At 37.3% G+C, this 19,362-nt stretch overlaps 1 protein-coding gene across 4 annotated transcripts in view; it reads left to right on the forward strand.

Moving 5' to 3' along the window:
* CNTN6 (contactin 6) overlaps positions 1-19,362 on the forward strand; it is a 150,768-nt gene that overhangs the window by 43,613 nt on the left and 87,793 nt on the right. For all 4 annotated transcript variants that reach the window (XM_052778388.1, XM_052778389.1, XM_052778391.1 and 1 more), the window contains exon 3: positions 15,071-15,197. In XM_052778388.1, the coding sequence (XP_052634348.1) occupies positions 15,071-15,197 (127 nt within the window). The remainder of the gene's footprint in view (positions 1-15,070; positions 15,198-19,362) is intronic.

A 19,362-nucleotide genomic window follows, 5' to 3' on the forward strand; every position in this document is an offset into this window, starting at 1 on the left:
GTGGTGTTGCAATTAAAATGGCGGTGCATATGTACTCCACAAAAGAGGAGGTATATCTCCTTAATATCATATCAATCTGATTACAAATTGAAACAGGTTTTATTCCCAAAGATGCCACTGGCTTGCAAGGCTTACTGACCGGTAACAACAATGTCTTCTCTTTAGAGAGTCTAAGAAGAACCATGTAACACTAAAAGCATGCAGTGAGATCTGGGGAATGGGAATACCTCCATATTATTGAACCACATTTCAAAGTAGAGAAAGCAAACAACAAACCCGGTTTTATTATTGCACTTGGAAGTCTGCTTTTATAACAAATCATAAATAAGCACCCCTTATAAAATGTGAAACCACATGAAGTTTATTTGGATTCCAGGTTAATTTTTGATTCCACATCTATTTTCGAGACTTTCTATGACATAATGTTTAAATTGATAATTTCTGGAGATGTACAGAAGAACAACTTTAGGAGCTGGGTAAGCTTTCATGTAAACCACCCGCATGTCTACAAGCTTTGAACACCTCCAGGGACAGATAGCTGCAGATCAAAAGTTTTGAAGATTTGAATTTAATTCTTTCACAAGTTAAATGCCCAGGTCCTGAAATTTTTTTAAATGTTACTGTGTTTTACAGATCAAGACTGACCTGAAAGGTAAGCACCTAACATTTGTATGTAAAAGAATGAAATCCTACGAACAGAATCCAGCCCCATTCACGTTTTATGCCTTAAAATAGCTTGGGTTTACAGTTTTGGCTAAAAATCTAAACCACATGATTTGAAAAATCAACAGAAATTCATATCTATTTTAAGGAAACTTAACCTGATTCAAGATTTTATGTCACAGTCTGATACGTGTAAGGTACTGCACTGTGCCTATGCATAACTAATTTATAGAGAGAAGTTGAGAAAAGAACACTTTTGTCAGCCCAAAGCTAGATGTTCACTGCAAGTCAAAATAATAAAACAACAATATGTTATATCGCACTGACATTTTACTAAAATGTCCATATAGTTTTCAAGATAATAGAGACGTGAAGATACTAGCAAGCAGAAAATACAGGCGTTAAAACAAGACACGTTGTAAATTCAGTCGGATACAATTATAGAGGAGAGGAAACATGCAATACCCTACTTTCTTTCCTTTAAAACTCTGCACACTAAACCTACCTAAATTAGAGCAGTATCTATCATTGATTATGTCATTCCCCAGAAATATGGCCTTCAGACGGTTTGTCATAACTCTACTGGTGATACTACACAGCAGGCACATTAAGTATCAGTCAAGATGATACAATTTTCCAACTACTACAAGTCAAGCAAATATGTTCTCAGCCTTCTGGGACAACCTTTCCTGTAGATGGATGACACCAGACTGTGATGTATGGACTGAAACAAAGCAGTCTCTCCTAGACCTTTGTGGTGCCTTTCCACTGGTTTTGACCAGGCCCCTAACCCTTATGGGAAGGACAGGTACTTAAATACCTAAACCCCATTGAAATCAGGGGATCAAGAGCCTGAATTCAAGTAACACCTGGCCTTTTGTCTTTACAACCTGAAATTCTCCACCACCTCTATCTCTTTTGATTTATTTTTATTTCTAATATCATCTTTATGTATCTAATGCTTTTTGGATTTTGCCTTTGCAGTTTATTGTATTTTGTCTTTGCATTTATTACATTTTACTCCTCACATTATCCCCATAATTGGAATACTCTCTGCCCCAGCTCAAGTTCACCGTGATGAGAAGCAGCTCCCACATTGAGTGTACTTCTTCCTTTGGCACATCAAGCCTCCTTCCTTTTTTTCAAATCTGCTTCAGTTTGAATTTCACCACTGGCATAGATGAGATGACTAATCCAATTTCCCTCTATGCAGAGAGTCCTCTTGCAGTTCTTTCTGCACTTCTACTTTTTCCCTGAATAGTCGTCATTTAATGCCCCGTTATCTTAGATGGCACTCATTTAGTGCTTTATTAAGCAGTAATTTAGCAGCCTGTTATCAGTTCCTACTGTAGCTAGGAAAAATATGGAATCCAAGTATGCAAGATTTCTGCAGAATTACAGCATTTTTGTGATTTTGGGATTAGAGAAAAATTACTGAAAAGTAATACATATGAAATGTTTTCCCTGCATTTCATTATTGTCCCCGCACTAAAGCTTCCATCAGGCTATTCAAAATGTAGATTGCCTGATCTCTATTTCTGTTTCCAGCCCAAGCAGTGAAATTGTACAAAATTACAGGGAATTCAATGGACTGAGATAAGCATAAGGAGGTCCTAAGCCTGGACTCATTTCTTCTGACGGCACTCATACTGTCCTTTCTGTAAGGTTTCCAGATGGGGAGAAGGCATAAGGCTTAGATTAGGTTTTGTGAGCTTCTTAAAAAACAAGGAGTTTAAATGAAATAATGGGCAAGCGTAGAAACCAATGTGTGCCTGAAACATTAAATACAGTAGCCTAGAGGGATCAGTGTAAATCCCAGCTGGAAAAGTGGTTTTGCAAAACAATTTGATGATAACGTAGGCAAAGACTTGATCTGAAATTACAGCTTTTCAGATCTAGATGAAAACAGAAGTATTTTTTATTAATAAATCATTCCTTTTTCTTAAAATTGCCAGATTACAACAAATAATGAAAGTAGAGATAAAAGGAAGCAGTGAAGAGGGTAACGAGGTATCAGCCAGCTAAACTGGCGCTGGCGATTGAGCAGGTACCAGAGATACGGGATTTTTCTTATCTGCTTACAAAAAGCATTTCTGGTTCTGGTTTCCCTCTGGAAACATATGCACAAGAGACACAGGAGGAAAAATCACACAAAATCTCCCCAGGTGGCATATCATCCCACACTCTACAGGCTTTTCTCTGGAGTGAATGCCTCAGGAAAAATTCACAGGGACACCTGAAGAAAACTCTATTTTGGACTACTGCTGCTTATAACAGTATAGCTTTGAAATGATGTCAAACATCGACATCAGAAGGAAAAAAGGGACTGCCTTACAGGTATAACGGTAGGTCTCTCCACTTTTCCAATTTTCCCCAGGTTTTTCAGCCTGCTGATATGGCCAGCAACCTTTCCATTTCACGTAGACCTGGCTCCAAGCCCTGCCCTGGTCAGGTTAGCCCTGCCTGCTGAGCCCTTCCCTTTCTGTCTCTGCTCCAAAGCAGAATTTCAGTGCAGCCCTACCAGCCTGCATTTTTTTTTCTCCTTTCAGTTGGGTTTTGTTTTGCTATTTATGCTGTCATTTTTTTGAGACTAGATTGGATAAAGGTCATTTTTTACTTGAATGGAAAAGAACAGTAATTTGACAGTGAGACATTCCCAGCTTGCCGTACATCAGAAATGTTGATATTAGCTCCTTTAAAACAGAGACTACAGACAAAAATTGCCTGAGCAACTCAATTGCTAGCAGTTATTTTCCAAAAAAAGAGCATTTACAAAGTTACGTTTGTGGCTTCTGCTGAATTTTAGGATGCTATTACTGAAAAGACTTTAACTTCATTTGTGTTTGCTCAGAGAAAGATCATCATGAAGATATTAAATAGTCACAAAAGATGATGGCTTCAAATAGTGCCTTTTGGCTGATCTATAATAATTTGCTTTGGCAATTTTATTCAAGAACATTAGCACTGATCGCTTATGCTGTGTTCCTAATTATTTCTGAAATATTGTGCTGTTGCTCATGCTGAAATGCATAACGAGCAAAGCGGTAGGTTAGTTCGAAACGCAATGTTCTAACTGGTTTTTAATCAATGAGTGATAATGATAGCTTGTGTTTTGACTTTCACTGTTTAATTGCCAGTAATAAAGCAGATCTTAGTTGATGATATTCAACAGAGTTCAGTTTCATTTATCACCGTTTATTCTATTTATTTTAAAAGTGCCTGGGAGCTTTCAGTGCTTGACACAATAACAAAATATACAATGTTAATTATATTTTGGTTGCCTAATATTTTCCACGATAGAGGATTATGATGACCTTTCATGGGGAGCTATTGCACCTCACTGTTTTTAGCAGGTTTCTGAAATGCAGTAGGTTTCTAATGGTAAAGCTATGCTCCATGAAATCCCAACCAGATTTTTCTGAGATACAGACTGTTTAAATCGCTATTTCCCTTCTGCTGCATATGATAGTCATGAATTTTTTTTGCCAGGATGCCAAAATAATAATGAAACATAAATATTCTAAGGGTGAGGCAGATCTGCAGGTGATGCTGCACAAGAAAGTACATCTCATCAAAACAGCCATGCTGGCTCAGATTAAAGGTGCATCCGTCTGATGACATGACGGTCAGCCAAAAGTAGACACCTAAAGACGACTGTAAGAGCAAGACATAGCACATAGCTTGAATTCTACATTGCATATTCCTCTACTTCTAGACTACAGGCAGTGCCCAAAGAATAGCTGAACTGGGATGATTTTTCCAGTCAGGATAGTGGACACAATCGAGCAAAATCCCTTGGGAGCAGAGAAGTGTGCCATACACCACACACCAGGCAGCTGTTCTCTATTTGTATGGCAATACAAAAGGCTAAGCGGGAAAACGAAGAGACATTTCTGCTTGACCCTTGAGTTTCTTCACTAGCTGATAGTCAATTTTGCAATGGACTGTACCTGATTTTTGGTCAAGAAAGACTATTTTTTTAAGTTCCAAATTTAGTTTCAATCTACTAAATAGATGTCAATACTGTGACGACAAGCATATGTAAATCAGTCAGTCAATACGATAAATATTTCGATAATATCCTGCCTGATTAATCTAATTTAAATCAGGATCTGCCTTAGGTTTAAAATGTTATAAATATCTCTTGCGTTCCTCTTCAATTATATGTAAGAAAATAAAGACCTTTTTAATCTTGCCTGGTTTGACATTACCTTAATTGCTTAAGATGATTTATTTTCCAAGATTTTATTCCCAAATTATCAATCATCTGAAAGCAAGAAGTAGGTGGCAGCCTGAAATTTCTATATCAGGTCTTCCTGTGTCCTAAGGATTTTTGCCGTGGTAGTAATCTGGACTACAAAAATAAATTCTCTCCACATGTTTTTCTATTATCTTCATGATCTCTATTATTTCTAAGTGTTATTCCAGAATATAAACCTTTCTATCTACACACAAAATCATTTCTGATGTCAAATTCTTACAGCTAGTTCCTGACTAGCTGTATTCATGTCTGTTATTTAAGTGCTAGTGGGAAAAGCAAGCATCTATGAAGAGCCATTTCCTTCCAGTTATTCAAAGTAAATAAGTAAAATTTAAATAACATGTACACAGAGCTTAAACATCCACCTGCAATTTAAGTCCCCTATAATGGTGATTGTATCTAGCTTTCTACAAGATCTGGGACTCATAATACTGCAAAAACCAAAATACTACTTCACATTACGACATGTTTCCTGTTGAATATAAATGGGAATTATGAAGTGTGCCCTCTGGAAACAAAAGAGGAATCATTGTTTGCTTTAGTATATTCCAAGTATTTGCAGACGAGCCTTTTTCATAATTTCTTTTTCGTTCCAATGTGGCTGGATCTTTGCTACTATCTATCTGCCTAAAAATAATGCAGCTGTCATCAGTATCCAGTACCTATTGCACACTGAACTGGTACGGTTTTCAAACACCAAAGTATTTAATACACCAATTATAATTTATTGGATAGTATGCAGTCAATATAAATAGAAGAGCAAAGAGACGTTCTTAGCAGATCTCTTCCCTCTTTCCTTATAGAGTGTGTGTGAGTACATGTCTGTCTAAGTGCTTGAGAGGATGTATATGTACTATACATTTATATACACACGTAAGTATAGGATAAATATATGTTACATAGTACCGTGTTTCACACACAGAGAAGACTAAGAAAAAATGGAGTATCAGTTGCTTATACTTTGTTCAGTAGGGGTTGATCCATTGCCTAACATAAAAACATGAGCCAAACTCAGCATTCATCAGTCTGCTGCATATTTGCTATACTGAAATTACAGTCACACTGGAGAAATAAAATAAAACTAAAAAAAAAAAAAAGTCCTAGTAAATTCAGTTGTATTTGATAGTATTTTTCCAACAGATTCCCCAAGTCTTTCTACCATGGGGCAAGAAGAGGGGTGCCATGAAAACTGATGATTTGTGTAAAAGAACTTGAGGATTAAAAGGCTTGATCATCCCAGATACCTCAGGCTAGCCAAGAACAGGGGTGCAGAGGAGTACGGCTTTTCAGTCTAACTCCTTGAAACCACTCACATGGCTTATCCTAAGATAGAAAAAGAGAGAAAAGAGAGACAGAACTATTTCTCCCTCTAGGCTTGCTCAGGATCTAGAGGAAGGAGGCGATGGAGCAATTCCCTGTTGTCTCCCTCTGTCTCCAGAGTCACTGGATGGGAGTGCAGGGCTGCAAAGCAAGATGCTTAATGAAAAGACTGAAGTGGGTCTGAAATGGAGTTTAAAGGCTGGAAGAAATTGTCACAGACCTTTTTTTTTTTTTTTTTCTTTTCCTGTTTTGAGTATAAGCAGAACTGTAGCTTGCCATATTGTTATATGCTCATTCAAGCCAGTGTTTCACTCTCTCCCCCCTCTACAGAGCATCTATCAATAGTTGCAGTGGAGTTTTGGAGTCATCACCCAAAACCCCAGAGCTGATCAACACTAGCAGTGGCAAAAATTATCTGAGCTTAATTAATCATCATCCTCCTAAGACAGTAAAGCACAGTTAGGTTTTGCACAAAAAAAAGTTACAGGGAAACAAAGTGCTGGATTTATTTAACTGGCAGGATATTAAATGATATAGCTGTTATCTTTTCCTGTATTGTAAATTATTGAATTAAGCCTTCAGTCAGTTTGGCAACAGTGCCAAATGAATATTACAACAGTACAATGCAGCAAACAGTATCTGTCATCAAATCTAGGTCTCACTTATAACTGAAATTACAGTGAACAAAATGCTTGTGCAGTAGATTGGAAAAGGTTCATTATTATTTATTCATCTTGTCTAGTAACACAAAAACTAATGAAATTTCATTGAGAAGAGTGCACGTCAGGATTACTATACATCATAAAGACACATCCCTCTAACTTCATTGTGGATATTTGTCTCCATAATTAGATGTCTGTTCCACAATAGTTCTGTATCTGAAGGACATGACCAAGTTCATGACATAAAACAAATCACCTGCACAAATGAAAAGGCTTCCTTTATCTTGCCTACATCTTGCACAATAGCACAAAAGTCTTCAGAATATCCTTCCATAAAGCCAATGAAGTCATATACAGTTAGTAATTCTAGCATTGTTACTCACACATTTTTTTAATTTTTCATAAGATATTACATTATTAATACAGCTCACACATTGGTGTATTTATAGCCCCTATACCTATTCAGGCTATCATACCTTTACATGTATCTCCACAATGAATTGTTCATAAACTTGTGTTCATCTGTAGCCAAAAGTGTAAATTAGTGAAGCTCCATTGAATGCTATCCAGAATGCATCAATTATGAGCAATTTTCCTTCACTGTAGCTTGAACTTCTGGTCTGGAATCTTTAGGGAATATTTTGTTTTTGTATTGAATGCAGTTAGTATCACATAAATCTGAAGGAAGAGTTTGATTGCTCTACTCAGTATGGTATTATGAGAAATATCACATTTTGGCATTTCGAGATCTATCGTTAATTATTTTGGAATTAGAATGTGTGTATCTGTTAGACCAAAATGCAGACGGGTAATAAATTCACTGATACCCAATTATATTCACAGAAAGTTAGCTCAAAGTGTTGAAGCAATACTGGTTATTATAATAGAACTGTTTAAAAATGTTTGAAAACACATTTTGACAAAATCTTTTGTCAATATATATATTTAATTGAAAAAGGCTCACGATTCAAGAATATGGTAGGTTTTGCATAATATTTCCTTAATTATTACTTGTGATATCTTACACCCTAATTTTATATGCTAGATGCTGGCAATCCTGACAGCTGGTTATATTAGTAATTAAAGTCATATTTTATACTTTTATTATTTGTTTACACACCCAAGTACTTCAGGAAAATGTGCAGTTAGTATACAACCTGAGTGCATTGCTTGCCACATTAGCCTCAGATCACCCTGCTTATACCACCATACAGGTTATGTTTAAATATTAGGAAAAATACTGGAATATTTGAATAATTTTTCCAGCAATAAAATTTAGGGGATACAGAATTGTTTTCACTGAAGACAATTAACATTTCTGTGCCATTTGCCAGGGCTGGAGGAGCCCTAACTATTCTGGTCTTGAAAGTTACGTCTCCAAACTCAAATCTGGGTGAGCCGCAGGCAACCTCCATGCACCATGCGTGGGAAAAGGGGACAAAGCAAGGCAGGCGCGTGGGGTGACGGCTCCAAATGACGGGATTTCCCCCGCCGCTGGGAAATCGCAGGTTCACAGCCAGGCCTCCTTTCATCTGCTTACCCTTGCTATTTTTCAAATCTGCAAGGAAAAGGCATTGCTAGCCTACTGTGTCCCAGATGAAAGGGACGCCTGGCACTGTTGACTGTCATTTTAGAGACAGCTTCGTACATAAAACTTGGGCTCGAGTGCCAAGTTTCAATACATTACCGAGAGTTTCTGCGACTTCAGTAGGGCCAGGATTTCACCCTGCGCACCTCCTCAATGCCTACCTTTCTCCCTACATCAGTTAGCTAAGTGTCTTTCTGGTTTTGGTGTCTGATGACAGAGACAATGTGGAATTCCACCACTACTCCCAGTTTGACTTTTTCAATAGAAGCTGAAACTTGAAAGGAGCCCTGTGTCTCTGGAGTTCTGTATATCAATGTCTGAATGGAGAAAACACATGAAAGTTGAAGGCCCTTTGGGAAAATCCTACAGGCTTTAGGTTGCTTCTGCCTGCTCAAACCTATAACATCTCTTCTAATCTCCCCATCTCTGTATACGTCTCCTGCTTCACACTCTGATTGAGAACGGAACGTCATTGAGAGGGAGAGGAGGGAAGCCTGCCTCCCATTGCCTGTACTACTGACAAGTCGTTTTTACAGAATGCTTTCATATCCCTTTCCTGCTTCTGCTTTTCCCATCTTCTCTTTTCAGCGTTAATATCTGATTCCTTGAACTGATGTGTGTTACTTTATGCTTTCCTGTTAGCAAACAGGGTCTCATCCTTTACCTCTCGTTTTGCATCTGTCATGCTCCTTTTAAAGTCCTTGAGCTATCTGGTCCAGGCTTTTGATGAGGAAAATAATAATTCCGTTCTGCTCCTGACAAGATTCAATCAAAAGCCCTAATGTTATTTGCAGGGAAAGACTCCATATTTAAAAATCTGTGGGTCCTATAAATTCCCCCTCTGCCAATTAAAACTTACCAATGTCTTCAGCTGTGAAGAAAATTAAACAGATTTTGAAGTCATTTGGGATTTTTCATATTTTTTCTACCCATGCTGTCATTACAAGGGGGAAGTCTCTAACTCACCTGTCCCATCTTTTTTGCTAGAACTGACAGGCGTTTTACTATCAAGCTGATTTAAAAGAGGCCTCTTAATCAGGTGTCATCTTTGGCCCATAAAGTCATATTAATGTTTTGGATCAGATATGAGGCTCTATCTAAGGCACATTAAGAAAGATTCATTAGAAACTCACTACCCCTGGAATTTACAGCCTTCCTGGAACTTAATAGCCTGGATAAATTCCTCCTTATCTGGTTTGCTTATGTGAATTATAGCAGTTTTGCATTTAAAAGGTTTTTAGAGTATAGGTTTTACCATTATTCTGGCTTCTTTATTCTTATGATCTTCAGTAAGGATACACAGATAGGCTACATATATACCTGCCTGGGCAGCAGCATGACCTCTCCATGCCTACTGCCCGAGTCTAAGCGAGGAAAGAACTGCCCTAGTCCATCACTTATTTGGGATTCTTCAATGCAGGACCGCTAGCTCCTTGTTCTACAGCTTCATGAAGGACTCCTAATCTCTGAGCAGCTCCACAAAACATCGTAGCAACAGAAATAATCACAGAAGCTGCAAATACTGCAGACTCTGGAGCTCTCAGACCAACAGAACTTTACATTTCTGGTCCCCGAGCAATGAATCCTCTTGAGTTTGCCTGCTCAGAGCTGATTCACATAGGCAAACATAAAGCCTTATGTGGTCTTTCTCTGCAAACGGAGCATGATGTTTCTAGGACACCTTCAGTTTCACCAGACAGAATTTATCTGATATTACTGATCCATTTTGAGTAATAGTAATTATGGCTCCACTTTGCAAAAAAAGTCATAATAGAAAGGAAAATCTGTGGTAGGAAAGGGATAAAAAAAAAGTCAGCTGGTTTGCAATATTGGCCTACTAATTTATCTATACATATGCTACAGGCTGGGTCTTGGCCAGCCTAAATTGCTCTCAGGTTGTATGGCTTGGCCAGCCTAAATTGCTCTCAGGCTGTATTGCCTAGCATTTCCAGTTGAGCAGATACCTCATAAGGAGCTAAATATGAAGCCAGCCAGAGTCAGACAACAGGAAAGAAGAGGGAGAAGGATTTGGCTGGAAATTAAGTTGATTAAGTGTGGGCTCCAGATTTGTGTTTCATTCTCCTTGTCTGGATGAGACAGTGCATAAGCATTTAAATATTTATTGTGACTAACCAAAAACTCTTTGACTACATCTGACATGAAAATCATAGCTCAATATAAGCAACCATTGCCCATAAAGCAATGAGAGGAAAGCACTGTGATGTCCTCTGCTGATACATAATTATGAAGAAAATAGGCTTCCTCCTCTTCCGTTGGCACTGTGTTAATCTCTATATTGGCTGAAGACAGTATCACATAACGAATAAAGGAATGTTGATTCATTTCATACTTTAGATTTTAATTCAGACTAGCATAATTATGGTCTTTATGGAGATCAAACTGATTTGGTATCATAAAGAAATACATTTTAACTTTTTATAAAACATTTCATAACAAGAGTTTATATTTGCTTTCAAGTACCATGCTGAGGATTCGCACACAAGTTTCATGTATGAAATTGATACATTTAATCAAATCTTCATATTCCAATAGATTTTAAAAATCTTAATTATTTAAATCTTAACAAAAGTAAACAGTCCTACAAAGATTCATTTGTCTCATGTACCTCTGGAGAAATCATGGTGACTGGGATTGAATGTGGAGAATGGGGGAGAAATATATGGCCATTCTCTCTATGAAACGCAGAAGGATGCATCAGGAAATTAGAAGTGACCAGCCTGACCTTTTCTATAAATAAGAGATGGACTCACAGTACACCATTGGCTCTGAAAGTGCACATCATTTCTCAGAGATTTGGTGTTATTCTCTGTTGCAGATCAGGCAGCAAGAAAAGGATATTAAAGAGAAAAAAAAATGACAGCAGGAAACGACCTTTACTGAAATTCATGGACAATATTTTTGTGATAGGGACTGCAATGTGTCTACTGTAAAGGAGCTGTTAAGGTGCATGTGAACTATTGTGTCCTTATTCACTGCAATAAGGGTCTGCTATATTAAGGACACTGAAAGGGGATACAAGAACTAAGATGTTCAAAAGTCTGCAAATGACAAATGATCTAAATTCCTTTTAGAACTCATCATGGGAATTTAAATCCAGATTTACCAAAATATTTATATTTTTATCAGCTAAACCAGGGATTTTCATGTACATCAGGTAGCTCACCACTGTTAATTTCAGGCCCACCCAGCTACATTGATTTTAAAAATGGAGCAATGATCCCTAGGTCATTTTGGTGCTTTAGAAAAGCTTTTCACTGGCAGTTCTGGGAAGGTAACGAGAATGACTAACAGGCTAAGTAAATGAACCCAGAAGGGAAGAAAATTCCTACCAAAGAAAAGACAAGTCAAGTGATCAATTGTAGAAACAGTGAAAAAAGAAGTCTTAAAATTTGTTAAGGGATTAAGAATAGAAGAGTAGCAGGAAAAGAAACAAAGATTATTTAACTATATCCAGCCACCATCTCTGAGAGACATTCTGTCTTGCCTTGCATGGTTTGCTGAACAAACTGTCTTCTCCCCTACTCCCCACAACAAGAAAGACTACCATGAGAAATAGAAATAGTTCTGGTTTACTTTACAATCATTTGATTCTGAAAGTATGAAATAAAGGAAAAATAATTTGGGGTCTTCAGTCAATATTGGGAGATGTGTAACCTTTTTGATCAGAAAGTTGGAACTGTAAGATACGAGTTACTCATTTTTCCTACAGCACCTTGCTCTATGACTAAAGAACCCTGGCAGAACCACAATATAAAGAATAAAAAAAATAAATTAATTTAAGCTCTAGGCAGAAGTAAGGGCTGAAATACAGGCTTATCTTTAGGTATTTGAATAACCCCACCAAAAGCAAACATCAAGGCCCTATCATGTCTTGAATGTAGTTGAGCGACAGCTTCTTTCATTGGGTTTGCTTCATATTTTCTGAGGTTTTCACCTGTGTCCACTAGTTATGGATAAGTCATGAAATATTTGGAGTCTACTCTAAGTTCGCTTATAGTCTGCAAAGTTTAATAGAATGAAAAAGTTATGGAAATTGATAGGTTTTATGTGATTTACTGCATTTTATGGTCTGTTATGTCACTTGTAACATCACATAAAATGTTCAGCCAAGTTTAATATTTTGTCTTCAAACCACTAGTTCATCTCAGCTGTTTTACTAGCCTGACTTACTTTATATCCTAAACTGAGAGGATGTATTTTTTCTTTCTAGTATGCCCACGCTATCTCCTTTATAACATGAGATATTCTTAAAATGAGATGTGTCTACCCAAATAGCTATTGTGGTATAAAACAAATCAATCTTTTTTGACTGCTACTTTGAATTTTACTCCAATTCTCTTGAAGGCTATTTCTCACAGGTACTGCTCATGAACACACTCACAGCTGGGCTGACTTTCTCAGTTTCTGAAGGATATGCAGTGTAAATTGGGCTAACAGACCCATAGGAATGGGCACCTTGATTAAGATATGTAGAAAACATTGTGATTATCAGATGCCATCCTTAAAAAGGCTTCTGGTCAAAAAAGCTTAAGTATAAAACATTTTCATTTGTTCATCGCTCTCTAGTTTTGCCAGATGTTCTTTGCTTTAGATCCACTGAAGTAGAAAAGTCTGACTACATTCATCAGTACAAAACAATTTTACTCCTAGCAGGATGGGGTTGTTAACTTTTCTGGTTTAGTTAAAAATATTTCAGATATAAAATAAAGATTAAAAATCAATGATATTTTAAAAAATTAAATATTATATTCTCATTACTTCCAATAAAAATTATTTATACAATTCCAGGATTAGGACTCTCAGAAAAATAGCAAGTGTCACAAAAAGATGAAAGCTGACAACAATGCTGATCTGGCTTTTTTAACATTTAGAGGAAATAGACTGAAGTGGCTGAAAAGTACAAAGGGAGATGAATATGTAGACAGCTGGTAGCAGATACAGATGATCTGATTTTTGATGTGCACCCTGTGCGGTTGCTTATAGCCCTGCAGAAGGCACTTGGGTGGACAGGGTGCCAGCGGCCGGGGCTGACCTGGCTGGGACGAAGATTGGGGAACTGCCTGGGGGTGCACGCTGAGTTAATGCGTCAGGACGGCAGATTGTCTTTGGGGATGCAGAAGGAGACTCTGCTGGTGTCAGTAGAGGAAGACCTATCTGTAGCAGCTGAGAAAATCCTCTAAGGAATTACAGAGCTATAGAGCAAGAGGATTGCACTTGGCAACTAGGGGACTGAAGCAATGACACAAGGTGTGGTGAAGCAGTGGCCTTTGGGAAATAGGTTGTACCTTCCCTCTCTTGTTACCAACAAGCAGATAAAATAGGTGAATAAAATCAGACATGATTACTGCCCACATTTATGTTGCTTCCAGAATACAACTGTAGAGCAACTAGGTTTTGGGGTTAATACCTCTTCTTCCCAGCTGTGTAACTGTACTGCAAACTTTCTTGGACTCATGTAAGACATCTGAGAACTGGAGAAAAGTCCAGTTGCTAAGCTTTATTCAAGGATCTGGGATCATTTATTTGTTCTATCACTAGTATTCTGTTATAGCTTTGAAAAAATAATTTAATGTCCATGAAAGTTCTCCTTGCAGGAACCTCTGAGATGTTGAGGAAGCAAATGGGTCTCACACCAGCCCACATGGCTGTTGTCCCCTTGTGTTTACATGCTGTAATTAGACTCTGTCGGTCACCAGGAGGATACAGGTTCTAGTGAAAATGATGAATAAACAACCTTTGTTTAATGCTACTTCTGTTTTTAAAGGGCCCAAATGGGGGGGGGGGGGGGGGGGGACGCAAAACAAAAAAAAACAAACAAAACCCTGAAATCAGGCCAGCTAAAGTTTACAAAAGTAATATATCAAAGGATGTGAAGGGTTAGAAGAGAAGGAAATGACTGATTCCCTTAGACTGTGATATGACCTTCTGGACCCCATCACCAGAGAGGCCAAATGGCAGAGGAAAGGAAAGCCCAGGACCACTGCCCCACCATGACGTACCTCTCAATCTAGAAGCTATCTGCAGGTCTGCTAGAGGTCCTCACTCTTCCTCTCCCACGGTATGCACTCTCATGGACCATAGCGAAATGTCTGCCTTGACAGAGTTTGGCCGCAGTCAGTGAGCTGCCTGTCTTCCAAAGGGTGACGTGAGGCTGACGCATCCACTTCACCAGCGGAGCAGGGAGGTAGAAGCACCAAACACCGAAAGCCACAATCTCATCCTTTCCTGCTTCCAGCTGTGATCTAAAGCACAAGTATGAGGTAGACAGGAGAGATTTAATAAATGGCCATATAGCTTCCATAGGAAATATGCAAAGAAGCTAGTCTTCACTGTCACTTGCAAAATAAATCACCAGCACCTGGGATATGCGATTTTATTATCAATCAGGCTTGAAATATTTCCTCTTTAATAGCCAAATGTCTGGAGGTGGATTCTCTGCTGAATATAATAGCAGACCTTAACTTCTGACCGAAAGCAAAGGACACCAAAGGACACTCTTATGTGTAAGGACACGCTAAAGATGTCTAATCTTAAATTATTGTTTGTCTTTCACAGGGGAAGAAACCCTTCATGGTCCTGTTTTTATCCAAGAGCCGTATGATATCACTTATTCCATGGGCTCAGCAAATCCAGAAATCCTACTGAACTGTACAGCTAAAGGATATCCACTCCCATACTACAGGTGAAGTAAATTTTGGAAAAGTATTGTCTCACTGTAAATCTTTTAACTGTGTTTTAATCAGTAGTACACCGACATACATACCTCAAAATGTGTTGAGCACTCACAGTGAGAATATACATAGGTATAGTAAATTTGAGGAATGAAGGAAAAATATTTTTGCTAGTCTACTGTTAAGAAAATTAACATAGGAAAAGAAAGCACATCATTGAAAATTGTCCCCAAAGTATTTTAAAACATACAAAATTACTTCTGAATCCAGAGAACAGCTGTGAAAAATGGAAAAATGGAAATGCTGCACATTTGTATTTGATAAAACTTTCTGTACATCAATAAATGCTTGGCAAGCAAAAAAGCAACATCCTTGCCCATTTCTAATTCTAACATTTCATGTGTATATTTATAGAGTTTATTTAGAGAAACAGCAAGGCACAGCTCTGATATCTAGCTTACAATACTCTGTAGACTCACTTAATAGAACCTTGGTACATAGGCTTGTTTGTTTATTCAGTAACTATGGACTCATCTTTTAAAACATAGATTGTTGCACCAAGGATCTGAAAACCTGAGTCTAATAAGAGGAAAAGCTGGAAATCTGGAAAAAAATGACAGTGTGCCTTATTCAGAAAAGAATGGGGAAAATAATGGTCTGGGAAAAGGAAAATAAAAAAAGAAGTCATTCATGCAAGACATGAAAGAAAATTATGTCCTACCAAATACTTAGACAGTATTTATTCAATAGCTTTTAATTGCTCACACAATAGTTTCCTCTGTAAAGTACTAATACTAGTTATCAACTTGGCTTTTGTACTTCATGTATTAATTTGTTTCCAAATATTGTGCTAGTAAAGGAATACTTTTCTCCTTTTCACAGTATAACTTCTCTTCCTATGAGCAGAAATCCTCACCTATTTCCCATCTCATTTGTTCTTCCTGTTTTCCTGTTAGATGAACATCTACTGGTTCACATCATGAATTTCAAGTCTTTCCAGTTCATCCATTCATCTGCTTCATATCCATGCAGCTTCCTCAGATACCTATAAAAATTATTGACACTTGTATTCCAACCATGGTCTCCTCACATGCACAAATAGTAGAGACAGCAGGCTTCATTAGGCAGGAGAGCTATGAAGTCTCCTCCAATCATATATCTGATATTCTTATTTTCTCTTTCACTTTTTTCCCACCCATCCATTAATTAGAGTCATTATTTAATTTGCACTATAAGGACATTTTGCAAAGGCTCCATTACTCTAGTAAGATGAGATCAACATCTGGGGATTGATCCTGAACCATCTAGGTCAATTAGAAGTTATCAGGCTATCACTGCTGCTATTACAACTTGGGAGCTTTTCACCATGACTTGAAGGGAATGGGAAGTCTTCAGCACTTTTCTTTGATTTCACTAGAACTAACGCCAGTTTTGTCAGATAAGGATTGAGCCCATATATTTAAAGTTCCAACAATTTTAGATAAGTCAAGCACAGTATGAAATTTTAATTGTATCCTTTGTTGACTGATGGAAAAGAACAGCAAGGACCACTGCAAGGTTTTTCTTTGATTCAGAAATACAGAACCAGTACAAAAGGAATAAAGTTATATACAAGCTAATTTGCCATTTAGCACCTGTTACGTAAATAAATGTGCTGATTAATACCTTTTCTTTAAAGAAACAATGCTTAGCATTTCCTAAAAGTTTTATTTTATTATGTACTATATTACTCTTATAGACACGTCGAATACAGTAGTAACTTTTTGCAACTCCATTTCAAAATCCAGTGTGTCTAACAACCACAAAGCAAGAATTCTAGAATTAAAGTAGGCATAACGGCTAAGTAATAAAAAATGAGAGACACTGATTTCCTGTTGGACACTGTTGGAAGTAACAGAGAACATAGATCTGATCACGATGGAAACAAAAATATGGATAGAAGTATCTCTAAAATCAGCACGTGTTAGGAAATCTATATAGGTGTCCTGATAAATACCATTTTATCTATTATGCCTTTTTCTATAAAGTTAAAATTGTTTTTAATATCAGGTACATTATTTCAACTGTTTCCCTGTGTGATGTTGGTGGTAAATAAACATAACCTTTCAAATTAGATTTATAATTTTTTGCATTTAAGCTTTTCTGTTATAGTTGATTGAGGGATTATCATCAACTAAAGGAACAAATTTTACTTCTTTTTCTGCTTACAGCCAATCTATGAACATATCACAGTTCCACAGTTTTCTTCCATTAAGTCATTCCATTCAGTACAGCTAGCCTTCCACCACACTGAAAAAAAAAAACCAAACCAGACAGAAAGAAGTCACTTAGACCTGCCAAGCAAGTGTTTTCTGCAGTATGTTGACATTTCCTGTCTGGTCTCAGGTGCTTAGTTCTAGCTCTTTTTCTGAACTTACATTCAGTATCCAGAGTAATCACATAATCTAGCATTTTCATGCAAGTTTGAAATTGAGGATTTTTTTCCCTCAGTAATCTTCACAGGGAGCAGTCAATTGAACAAGTAAGAAATCCAAGGGCAGCACAAGCATTATTCATTATAACAATATTTTAATATTTCAGCATAAGTTAGAATGATGCAGTAAAATAAGATCAAGAGATTCAAATTCAATCCAAATCAAAGTACCACAGAAGACAGCTGTAACAGACAAATAAAAGTGGGGGGAACAGAAGTACAAAGTCTATGATGATTGCAAATGACATAAAATATGTTTATAATCATAGCATAAAATCGTTGAATGATTCCCAGTAACCCCCAAAATATATTTATCTTACACCCTGCAAAAACAAATGACAACCCTGCTGTAGCATACTTGTTCACTAAAATGCTGTCCCTTGACTCATTGCAGATTCTGCTTCAAAAGTGGAGTAGAATTAAAATTGCCTTCAATCTCTGTTGTCTTGTACACTGTCAATAGTTTTTAAACTTTCTATTTTCTTCCTCTATGGAAATACTGCATACTAGGTGGTTTTGCAAGGGTTTTTTTCCCAGTTGCAAGAAAATCTCAGGTGACTTGGAAGGACGTTTCCATGTGAATACAAATAAACTGAAAAAAATAGAAAAAAAAAATACATACTTTTATTATAGCTGTACATTGAAAAGATAATTCATTAAATCATGTATGCATATATCCACACAGAAAATAGTTCAAATTAGGGAAAGATGTATATACAAGTAAAAGCTTCTAGCTATGGTAACTTTGGTACAAAATCATGATGCAGCCATGCGTGCTTTGTAAAACTTCCAGGATTTTACTTGTAGAGCTGGAAAAAGCTCTTTCAGCAGGAAATTCTAATAATTCTAAATGTATCTTTTTTTAAAGGCAAGCAAAACAGATTAATGAAATATTGCATTTGAATTTATCCAAAATATTTGCAAATTGACTAAGTGGAGTCTTTTACTAATTCCTTAATTGCTTCAAGATTCATACATTGATAGTTTCACTGAAATTGATACACCTTCACATTTCATTTCCAGAAAAAAGTCACATCTTCTGAAAGAAAATGTTTCCTTTTCCTAAATAGTTTCTATGCAAAAATACTCTTTTCCAGATTCATTAATCATAGAAATGGGACTCATTTAATTATAGCTACTTAGGCATTGCATAGAACTGTACAGTATCCTTACAGATGTGATCAGAAATTTCCTGGTTAAATATCCACTTACCAGAAACCATAATCTTACCTCAAAAGTTAACATGTTCCCTACCGAAATACCAAAGATGGTAGGTGACCAAACAGCAGTTTTATCTCCTTGAAACTTATGGGACCTGATGGGATCCATCCAAGAGTACTGAGGGAACTGGCGGAGGTGCTTGCCAAGCCACTCTCCATCATCTATCAGCGTTCCTGGTCAACAGGGGAGGTCCCAGAGGACTGGAGGCTTGCCAATGGACTCCCATTTATAGGAAGGGTCGGAGGGAGGATCCTTGCACATGGGTCGGCGTGTAGGGAGAGGTGTCAGGATCACCGTGTCAGTGGATACGTGGCCCAGAAGAAATTCTGCTCAGAGAGAATAAGGGAAGTGTAAACACCAGAGAAACCTGTGGGTATGCAGCTTAACAGTCAACTTGAGTATAAAGAAACGTTGACATTTCTCAAACAAGTCCTAAGAATATTTGTATTCTGCAAGGATCTCTAATATTTCACCATTTTTCT

Source organism: Harpia harpyja, chromosome Z (genome assembly GCF_026419915.1).
Source record: "Harpia harpyja isolate bHarHar1 chromosome Z, bHarHar1 primary haplotype, whole genome shotgun sequence".
Taxonomy (NCBI): Eukaryota; Metazoa; Chordata; class Aves; order Accipitriformes; family Accipitridae; genus Harpia; species Harpia harpyja.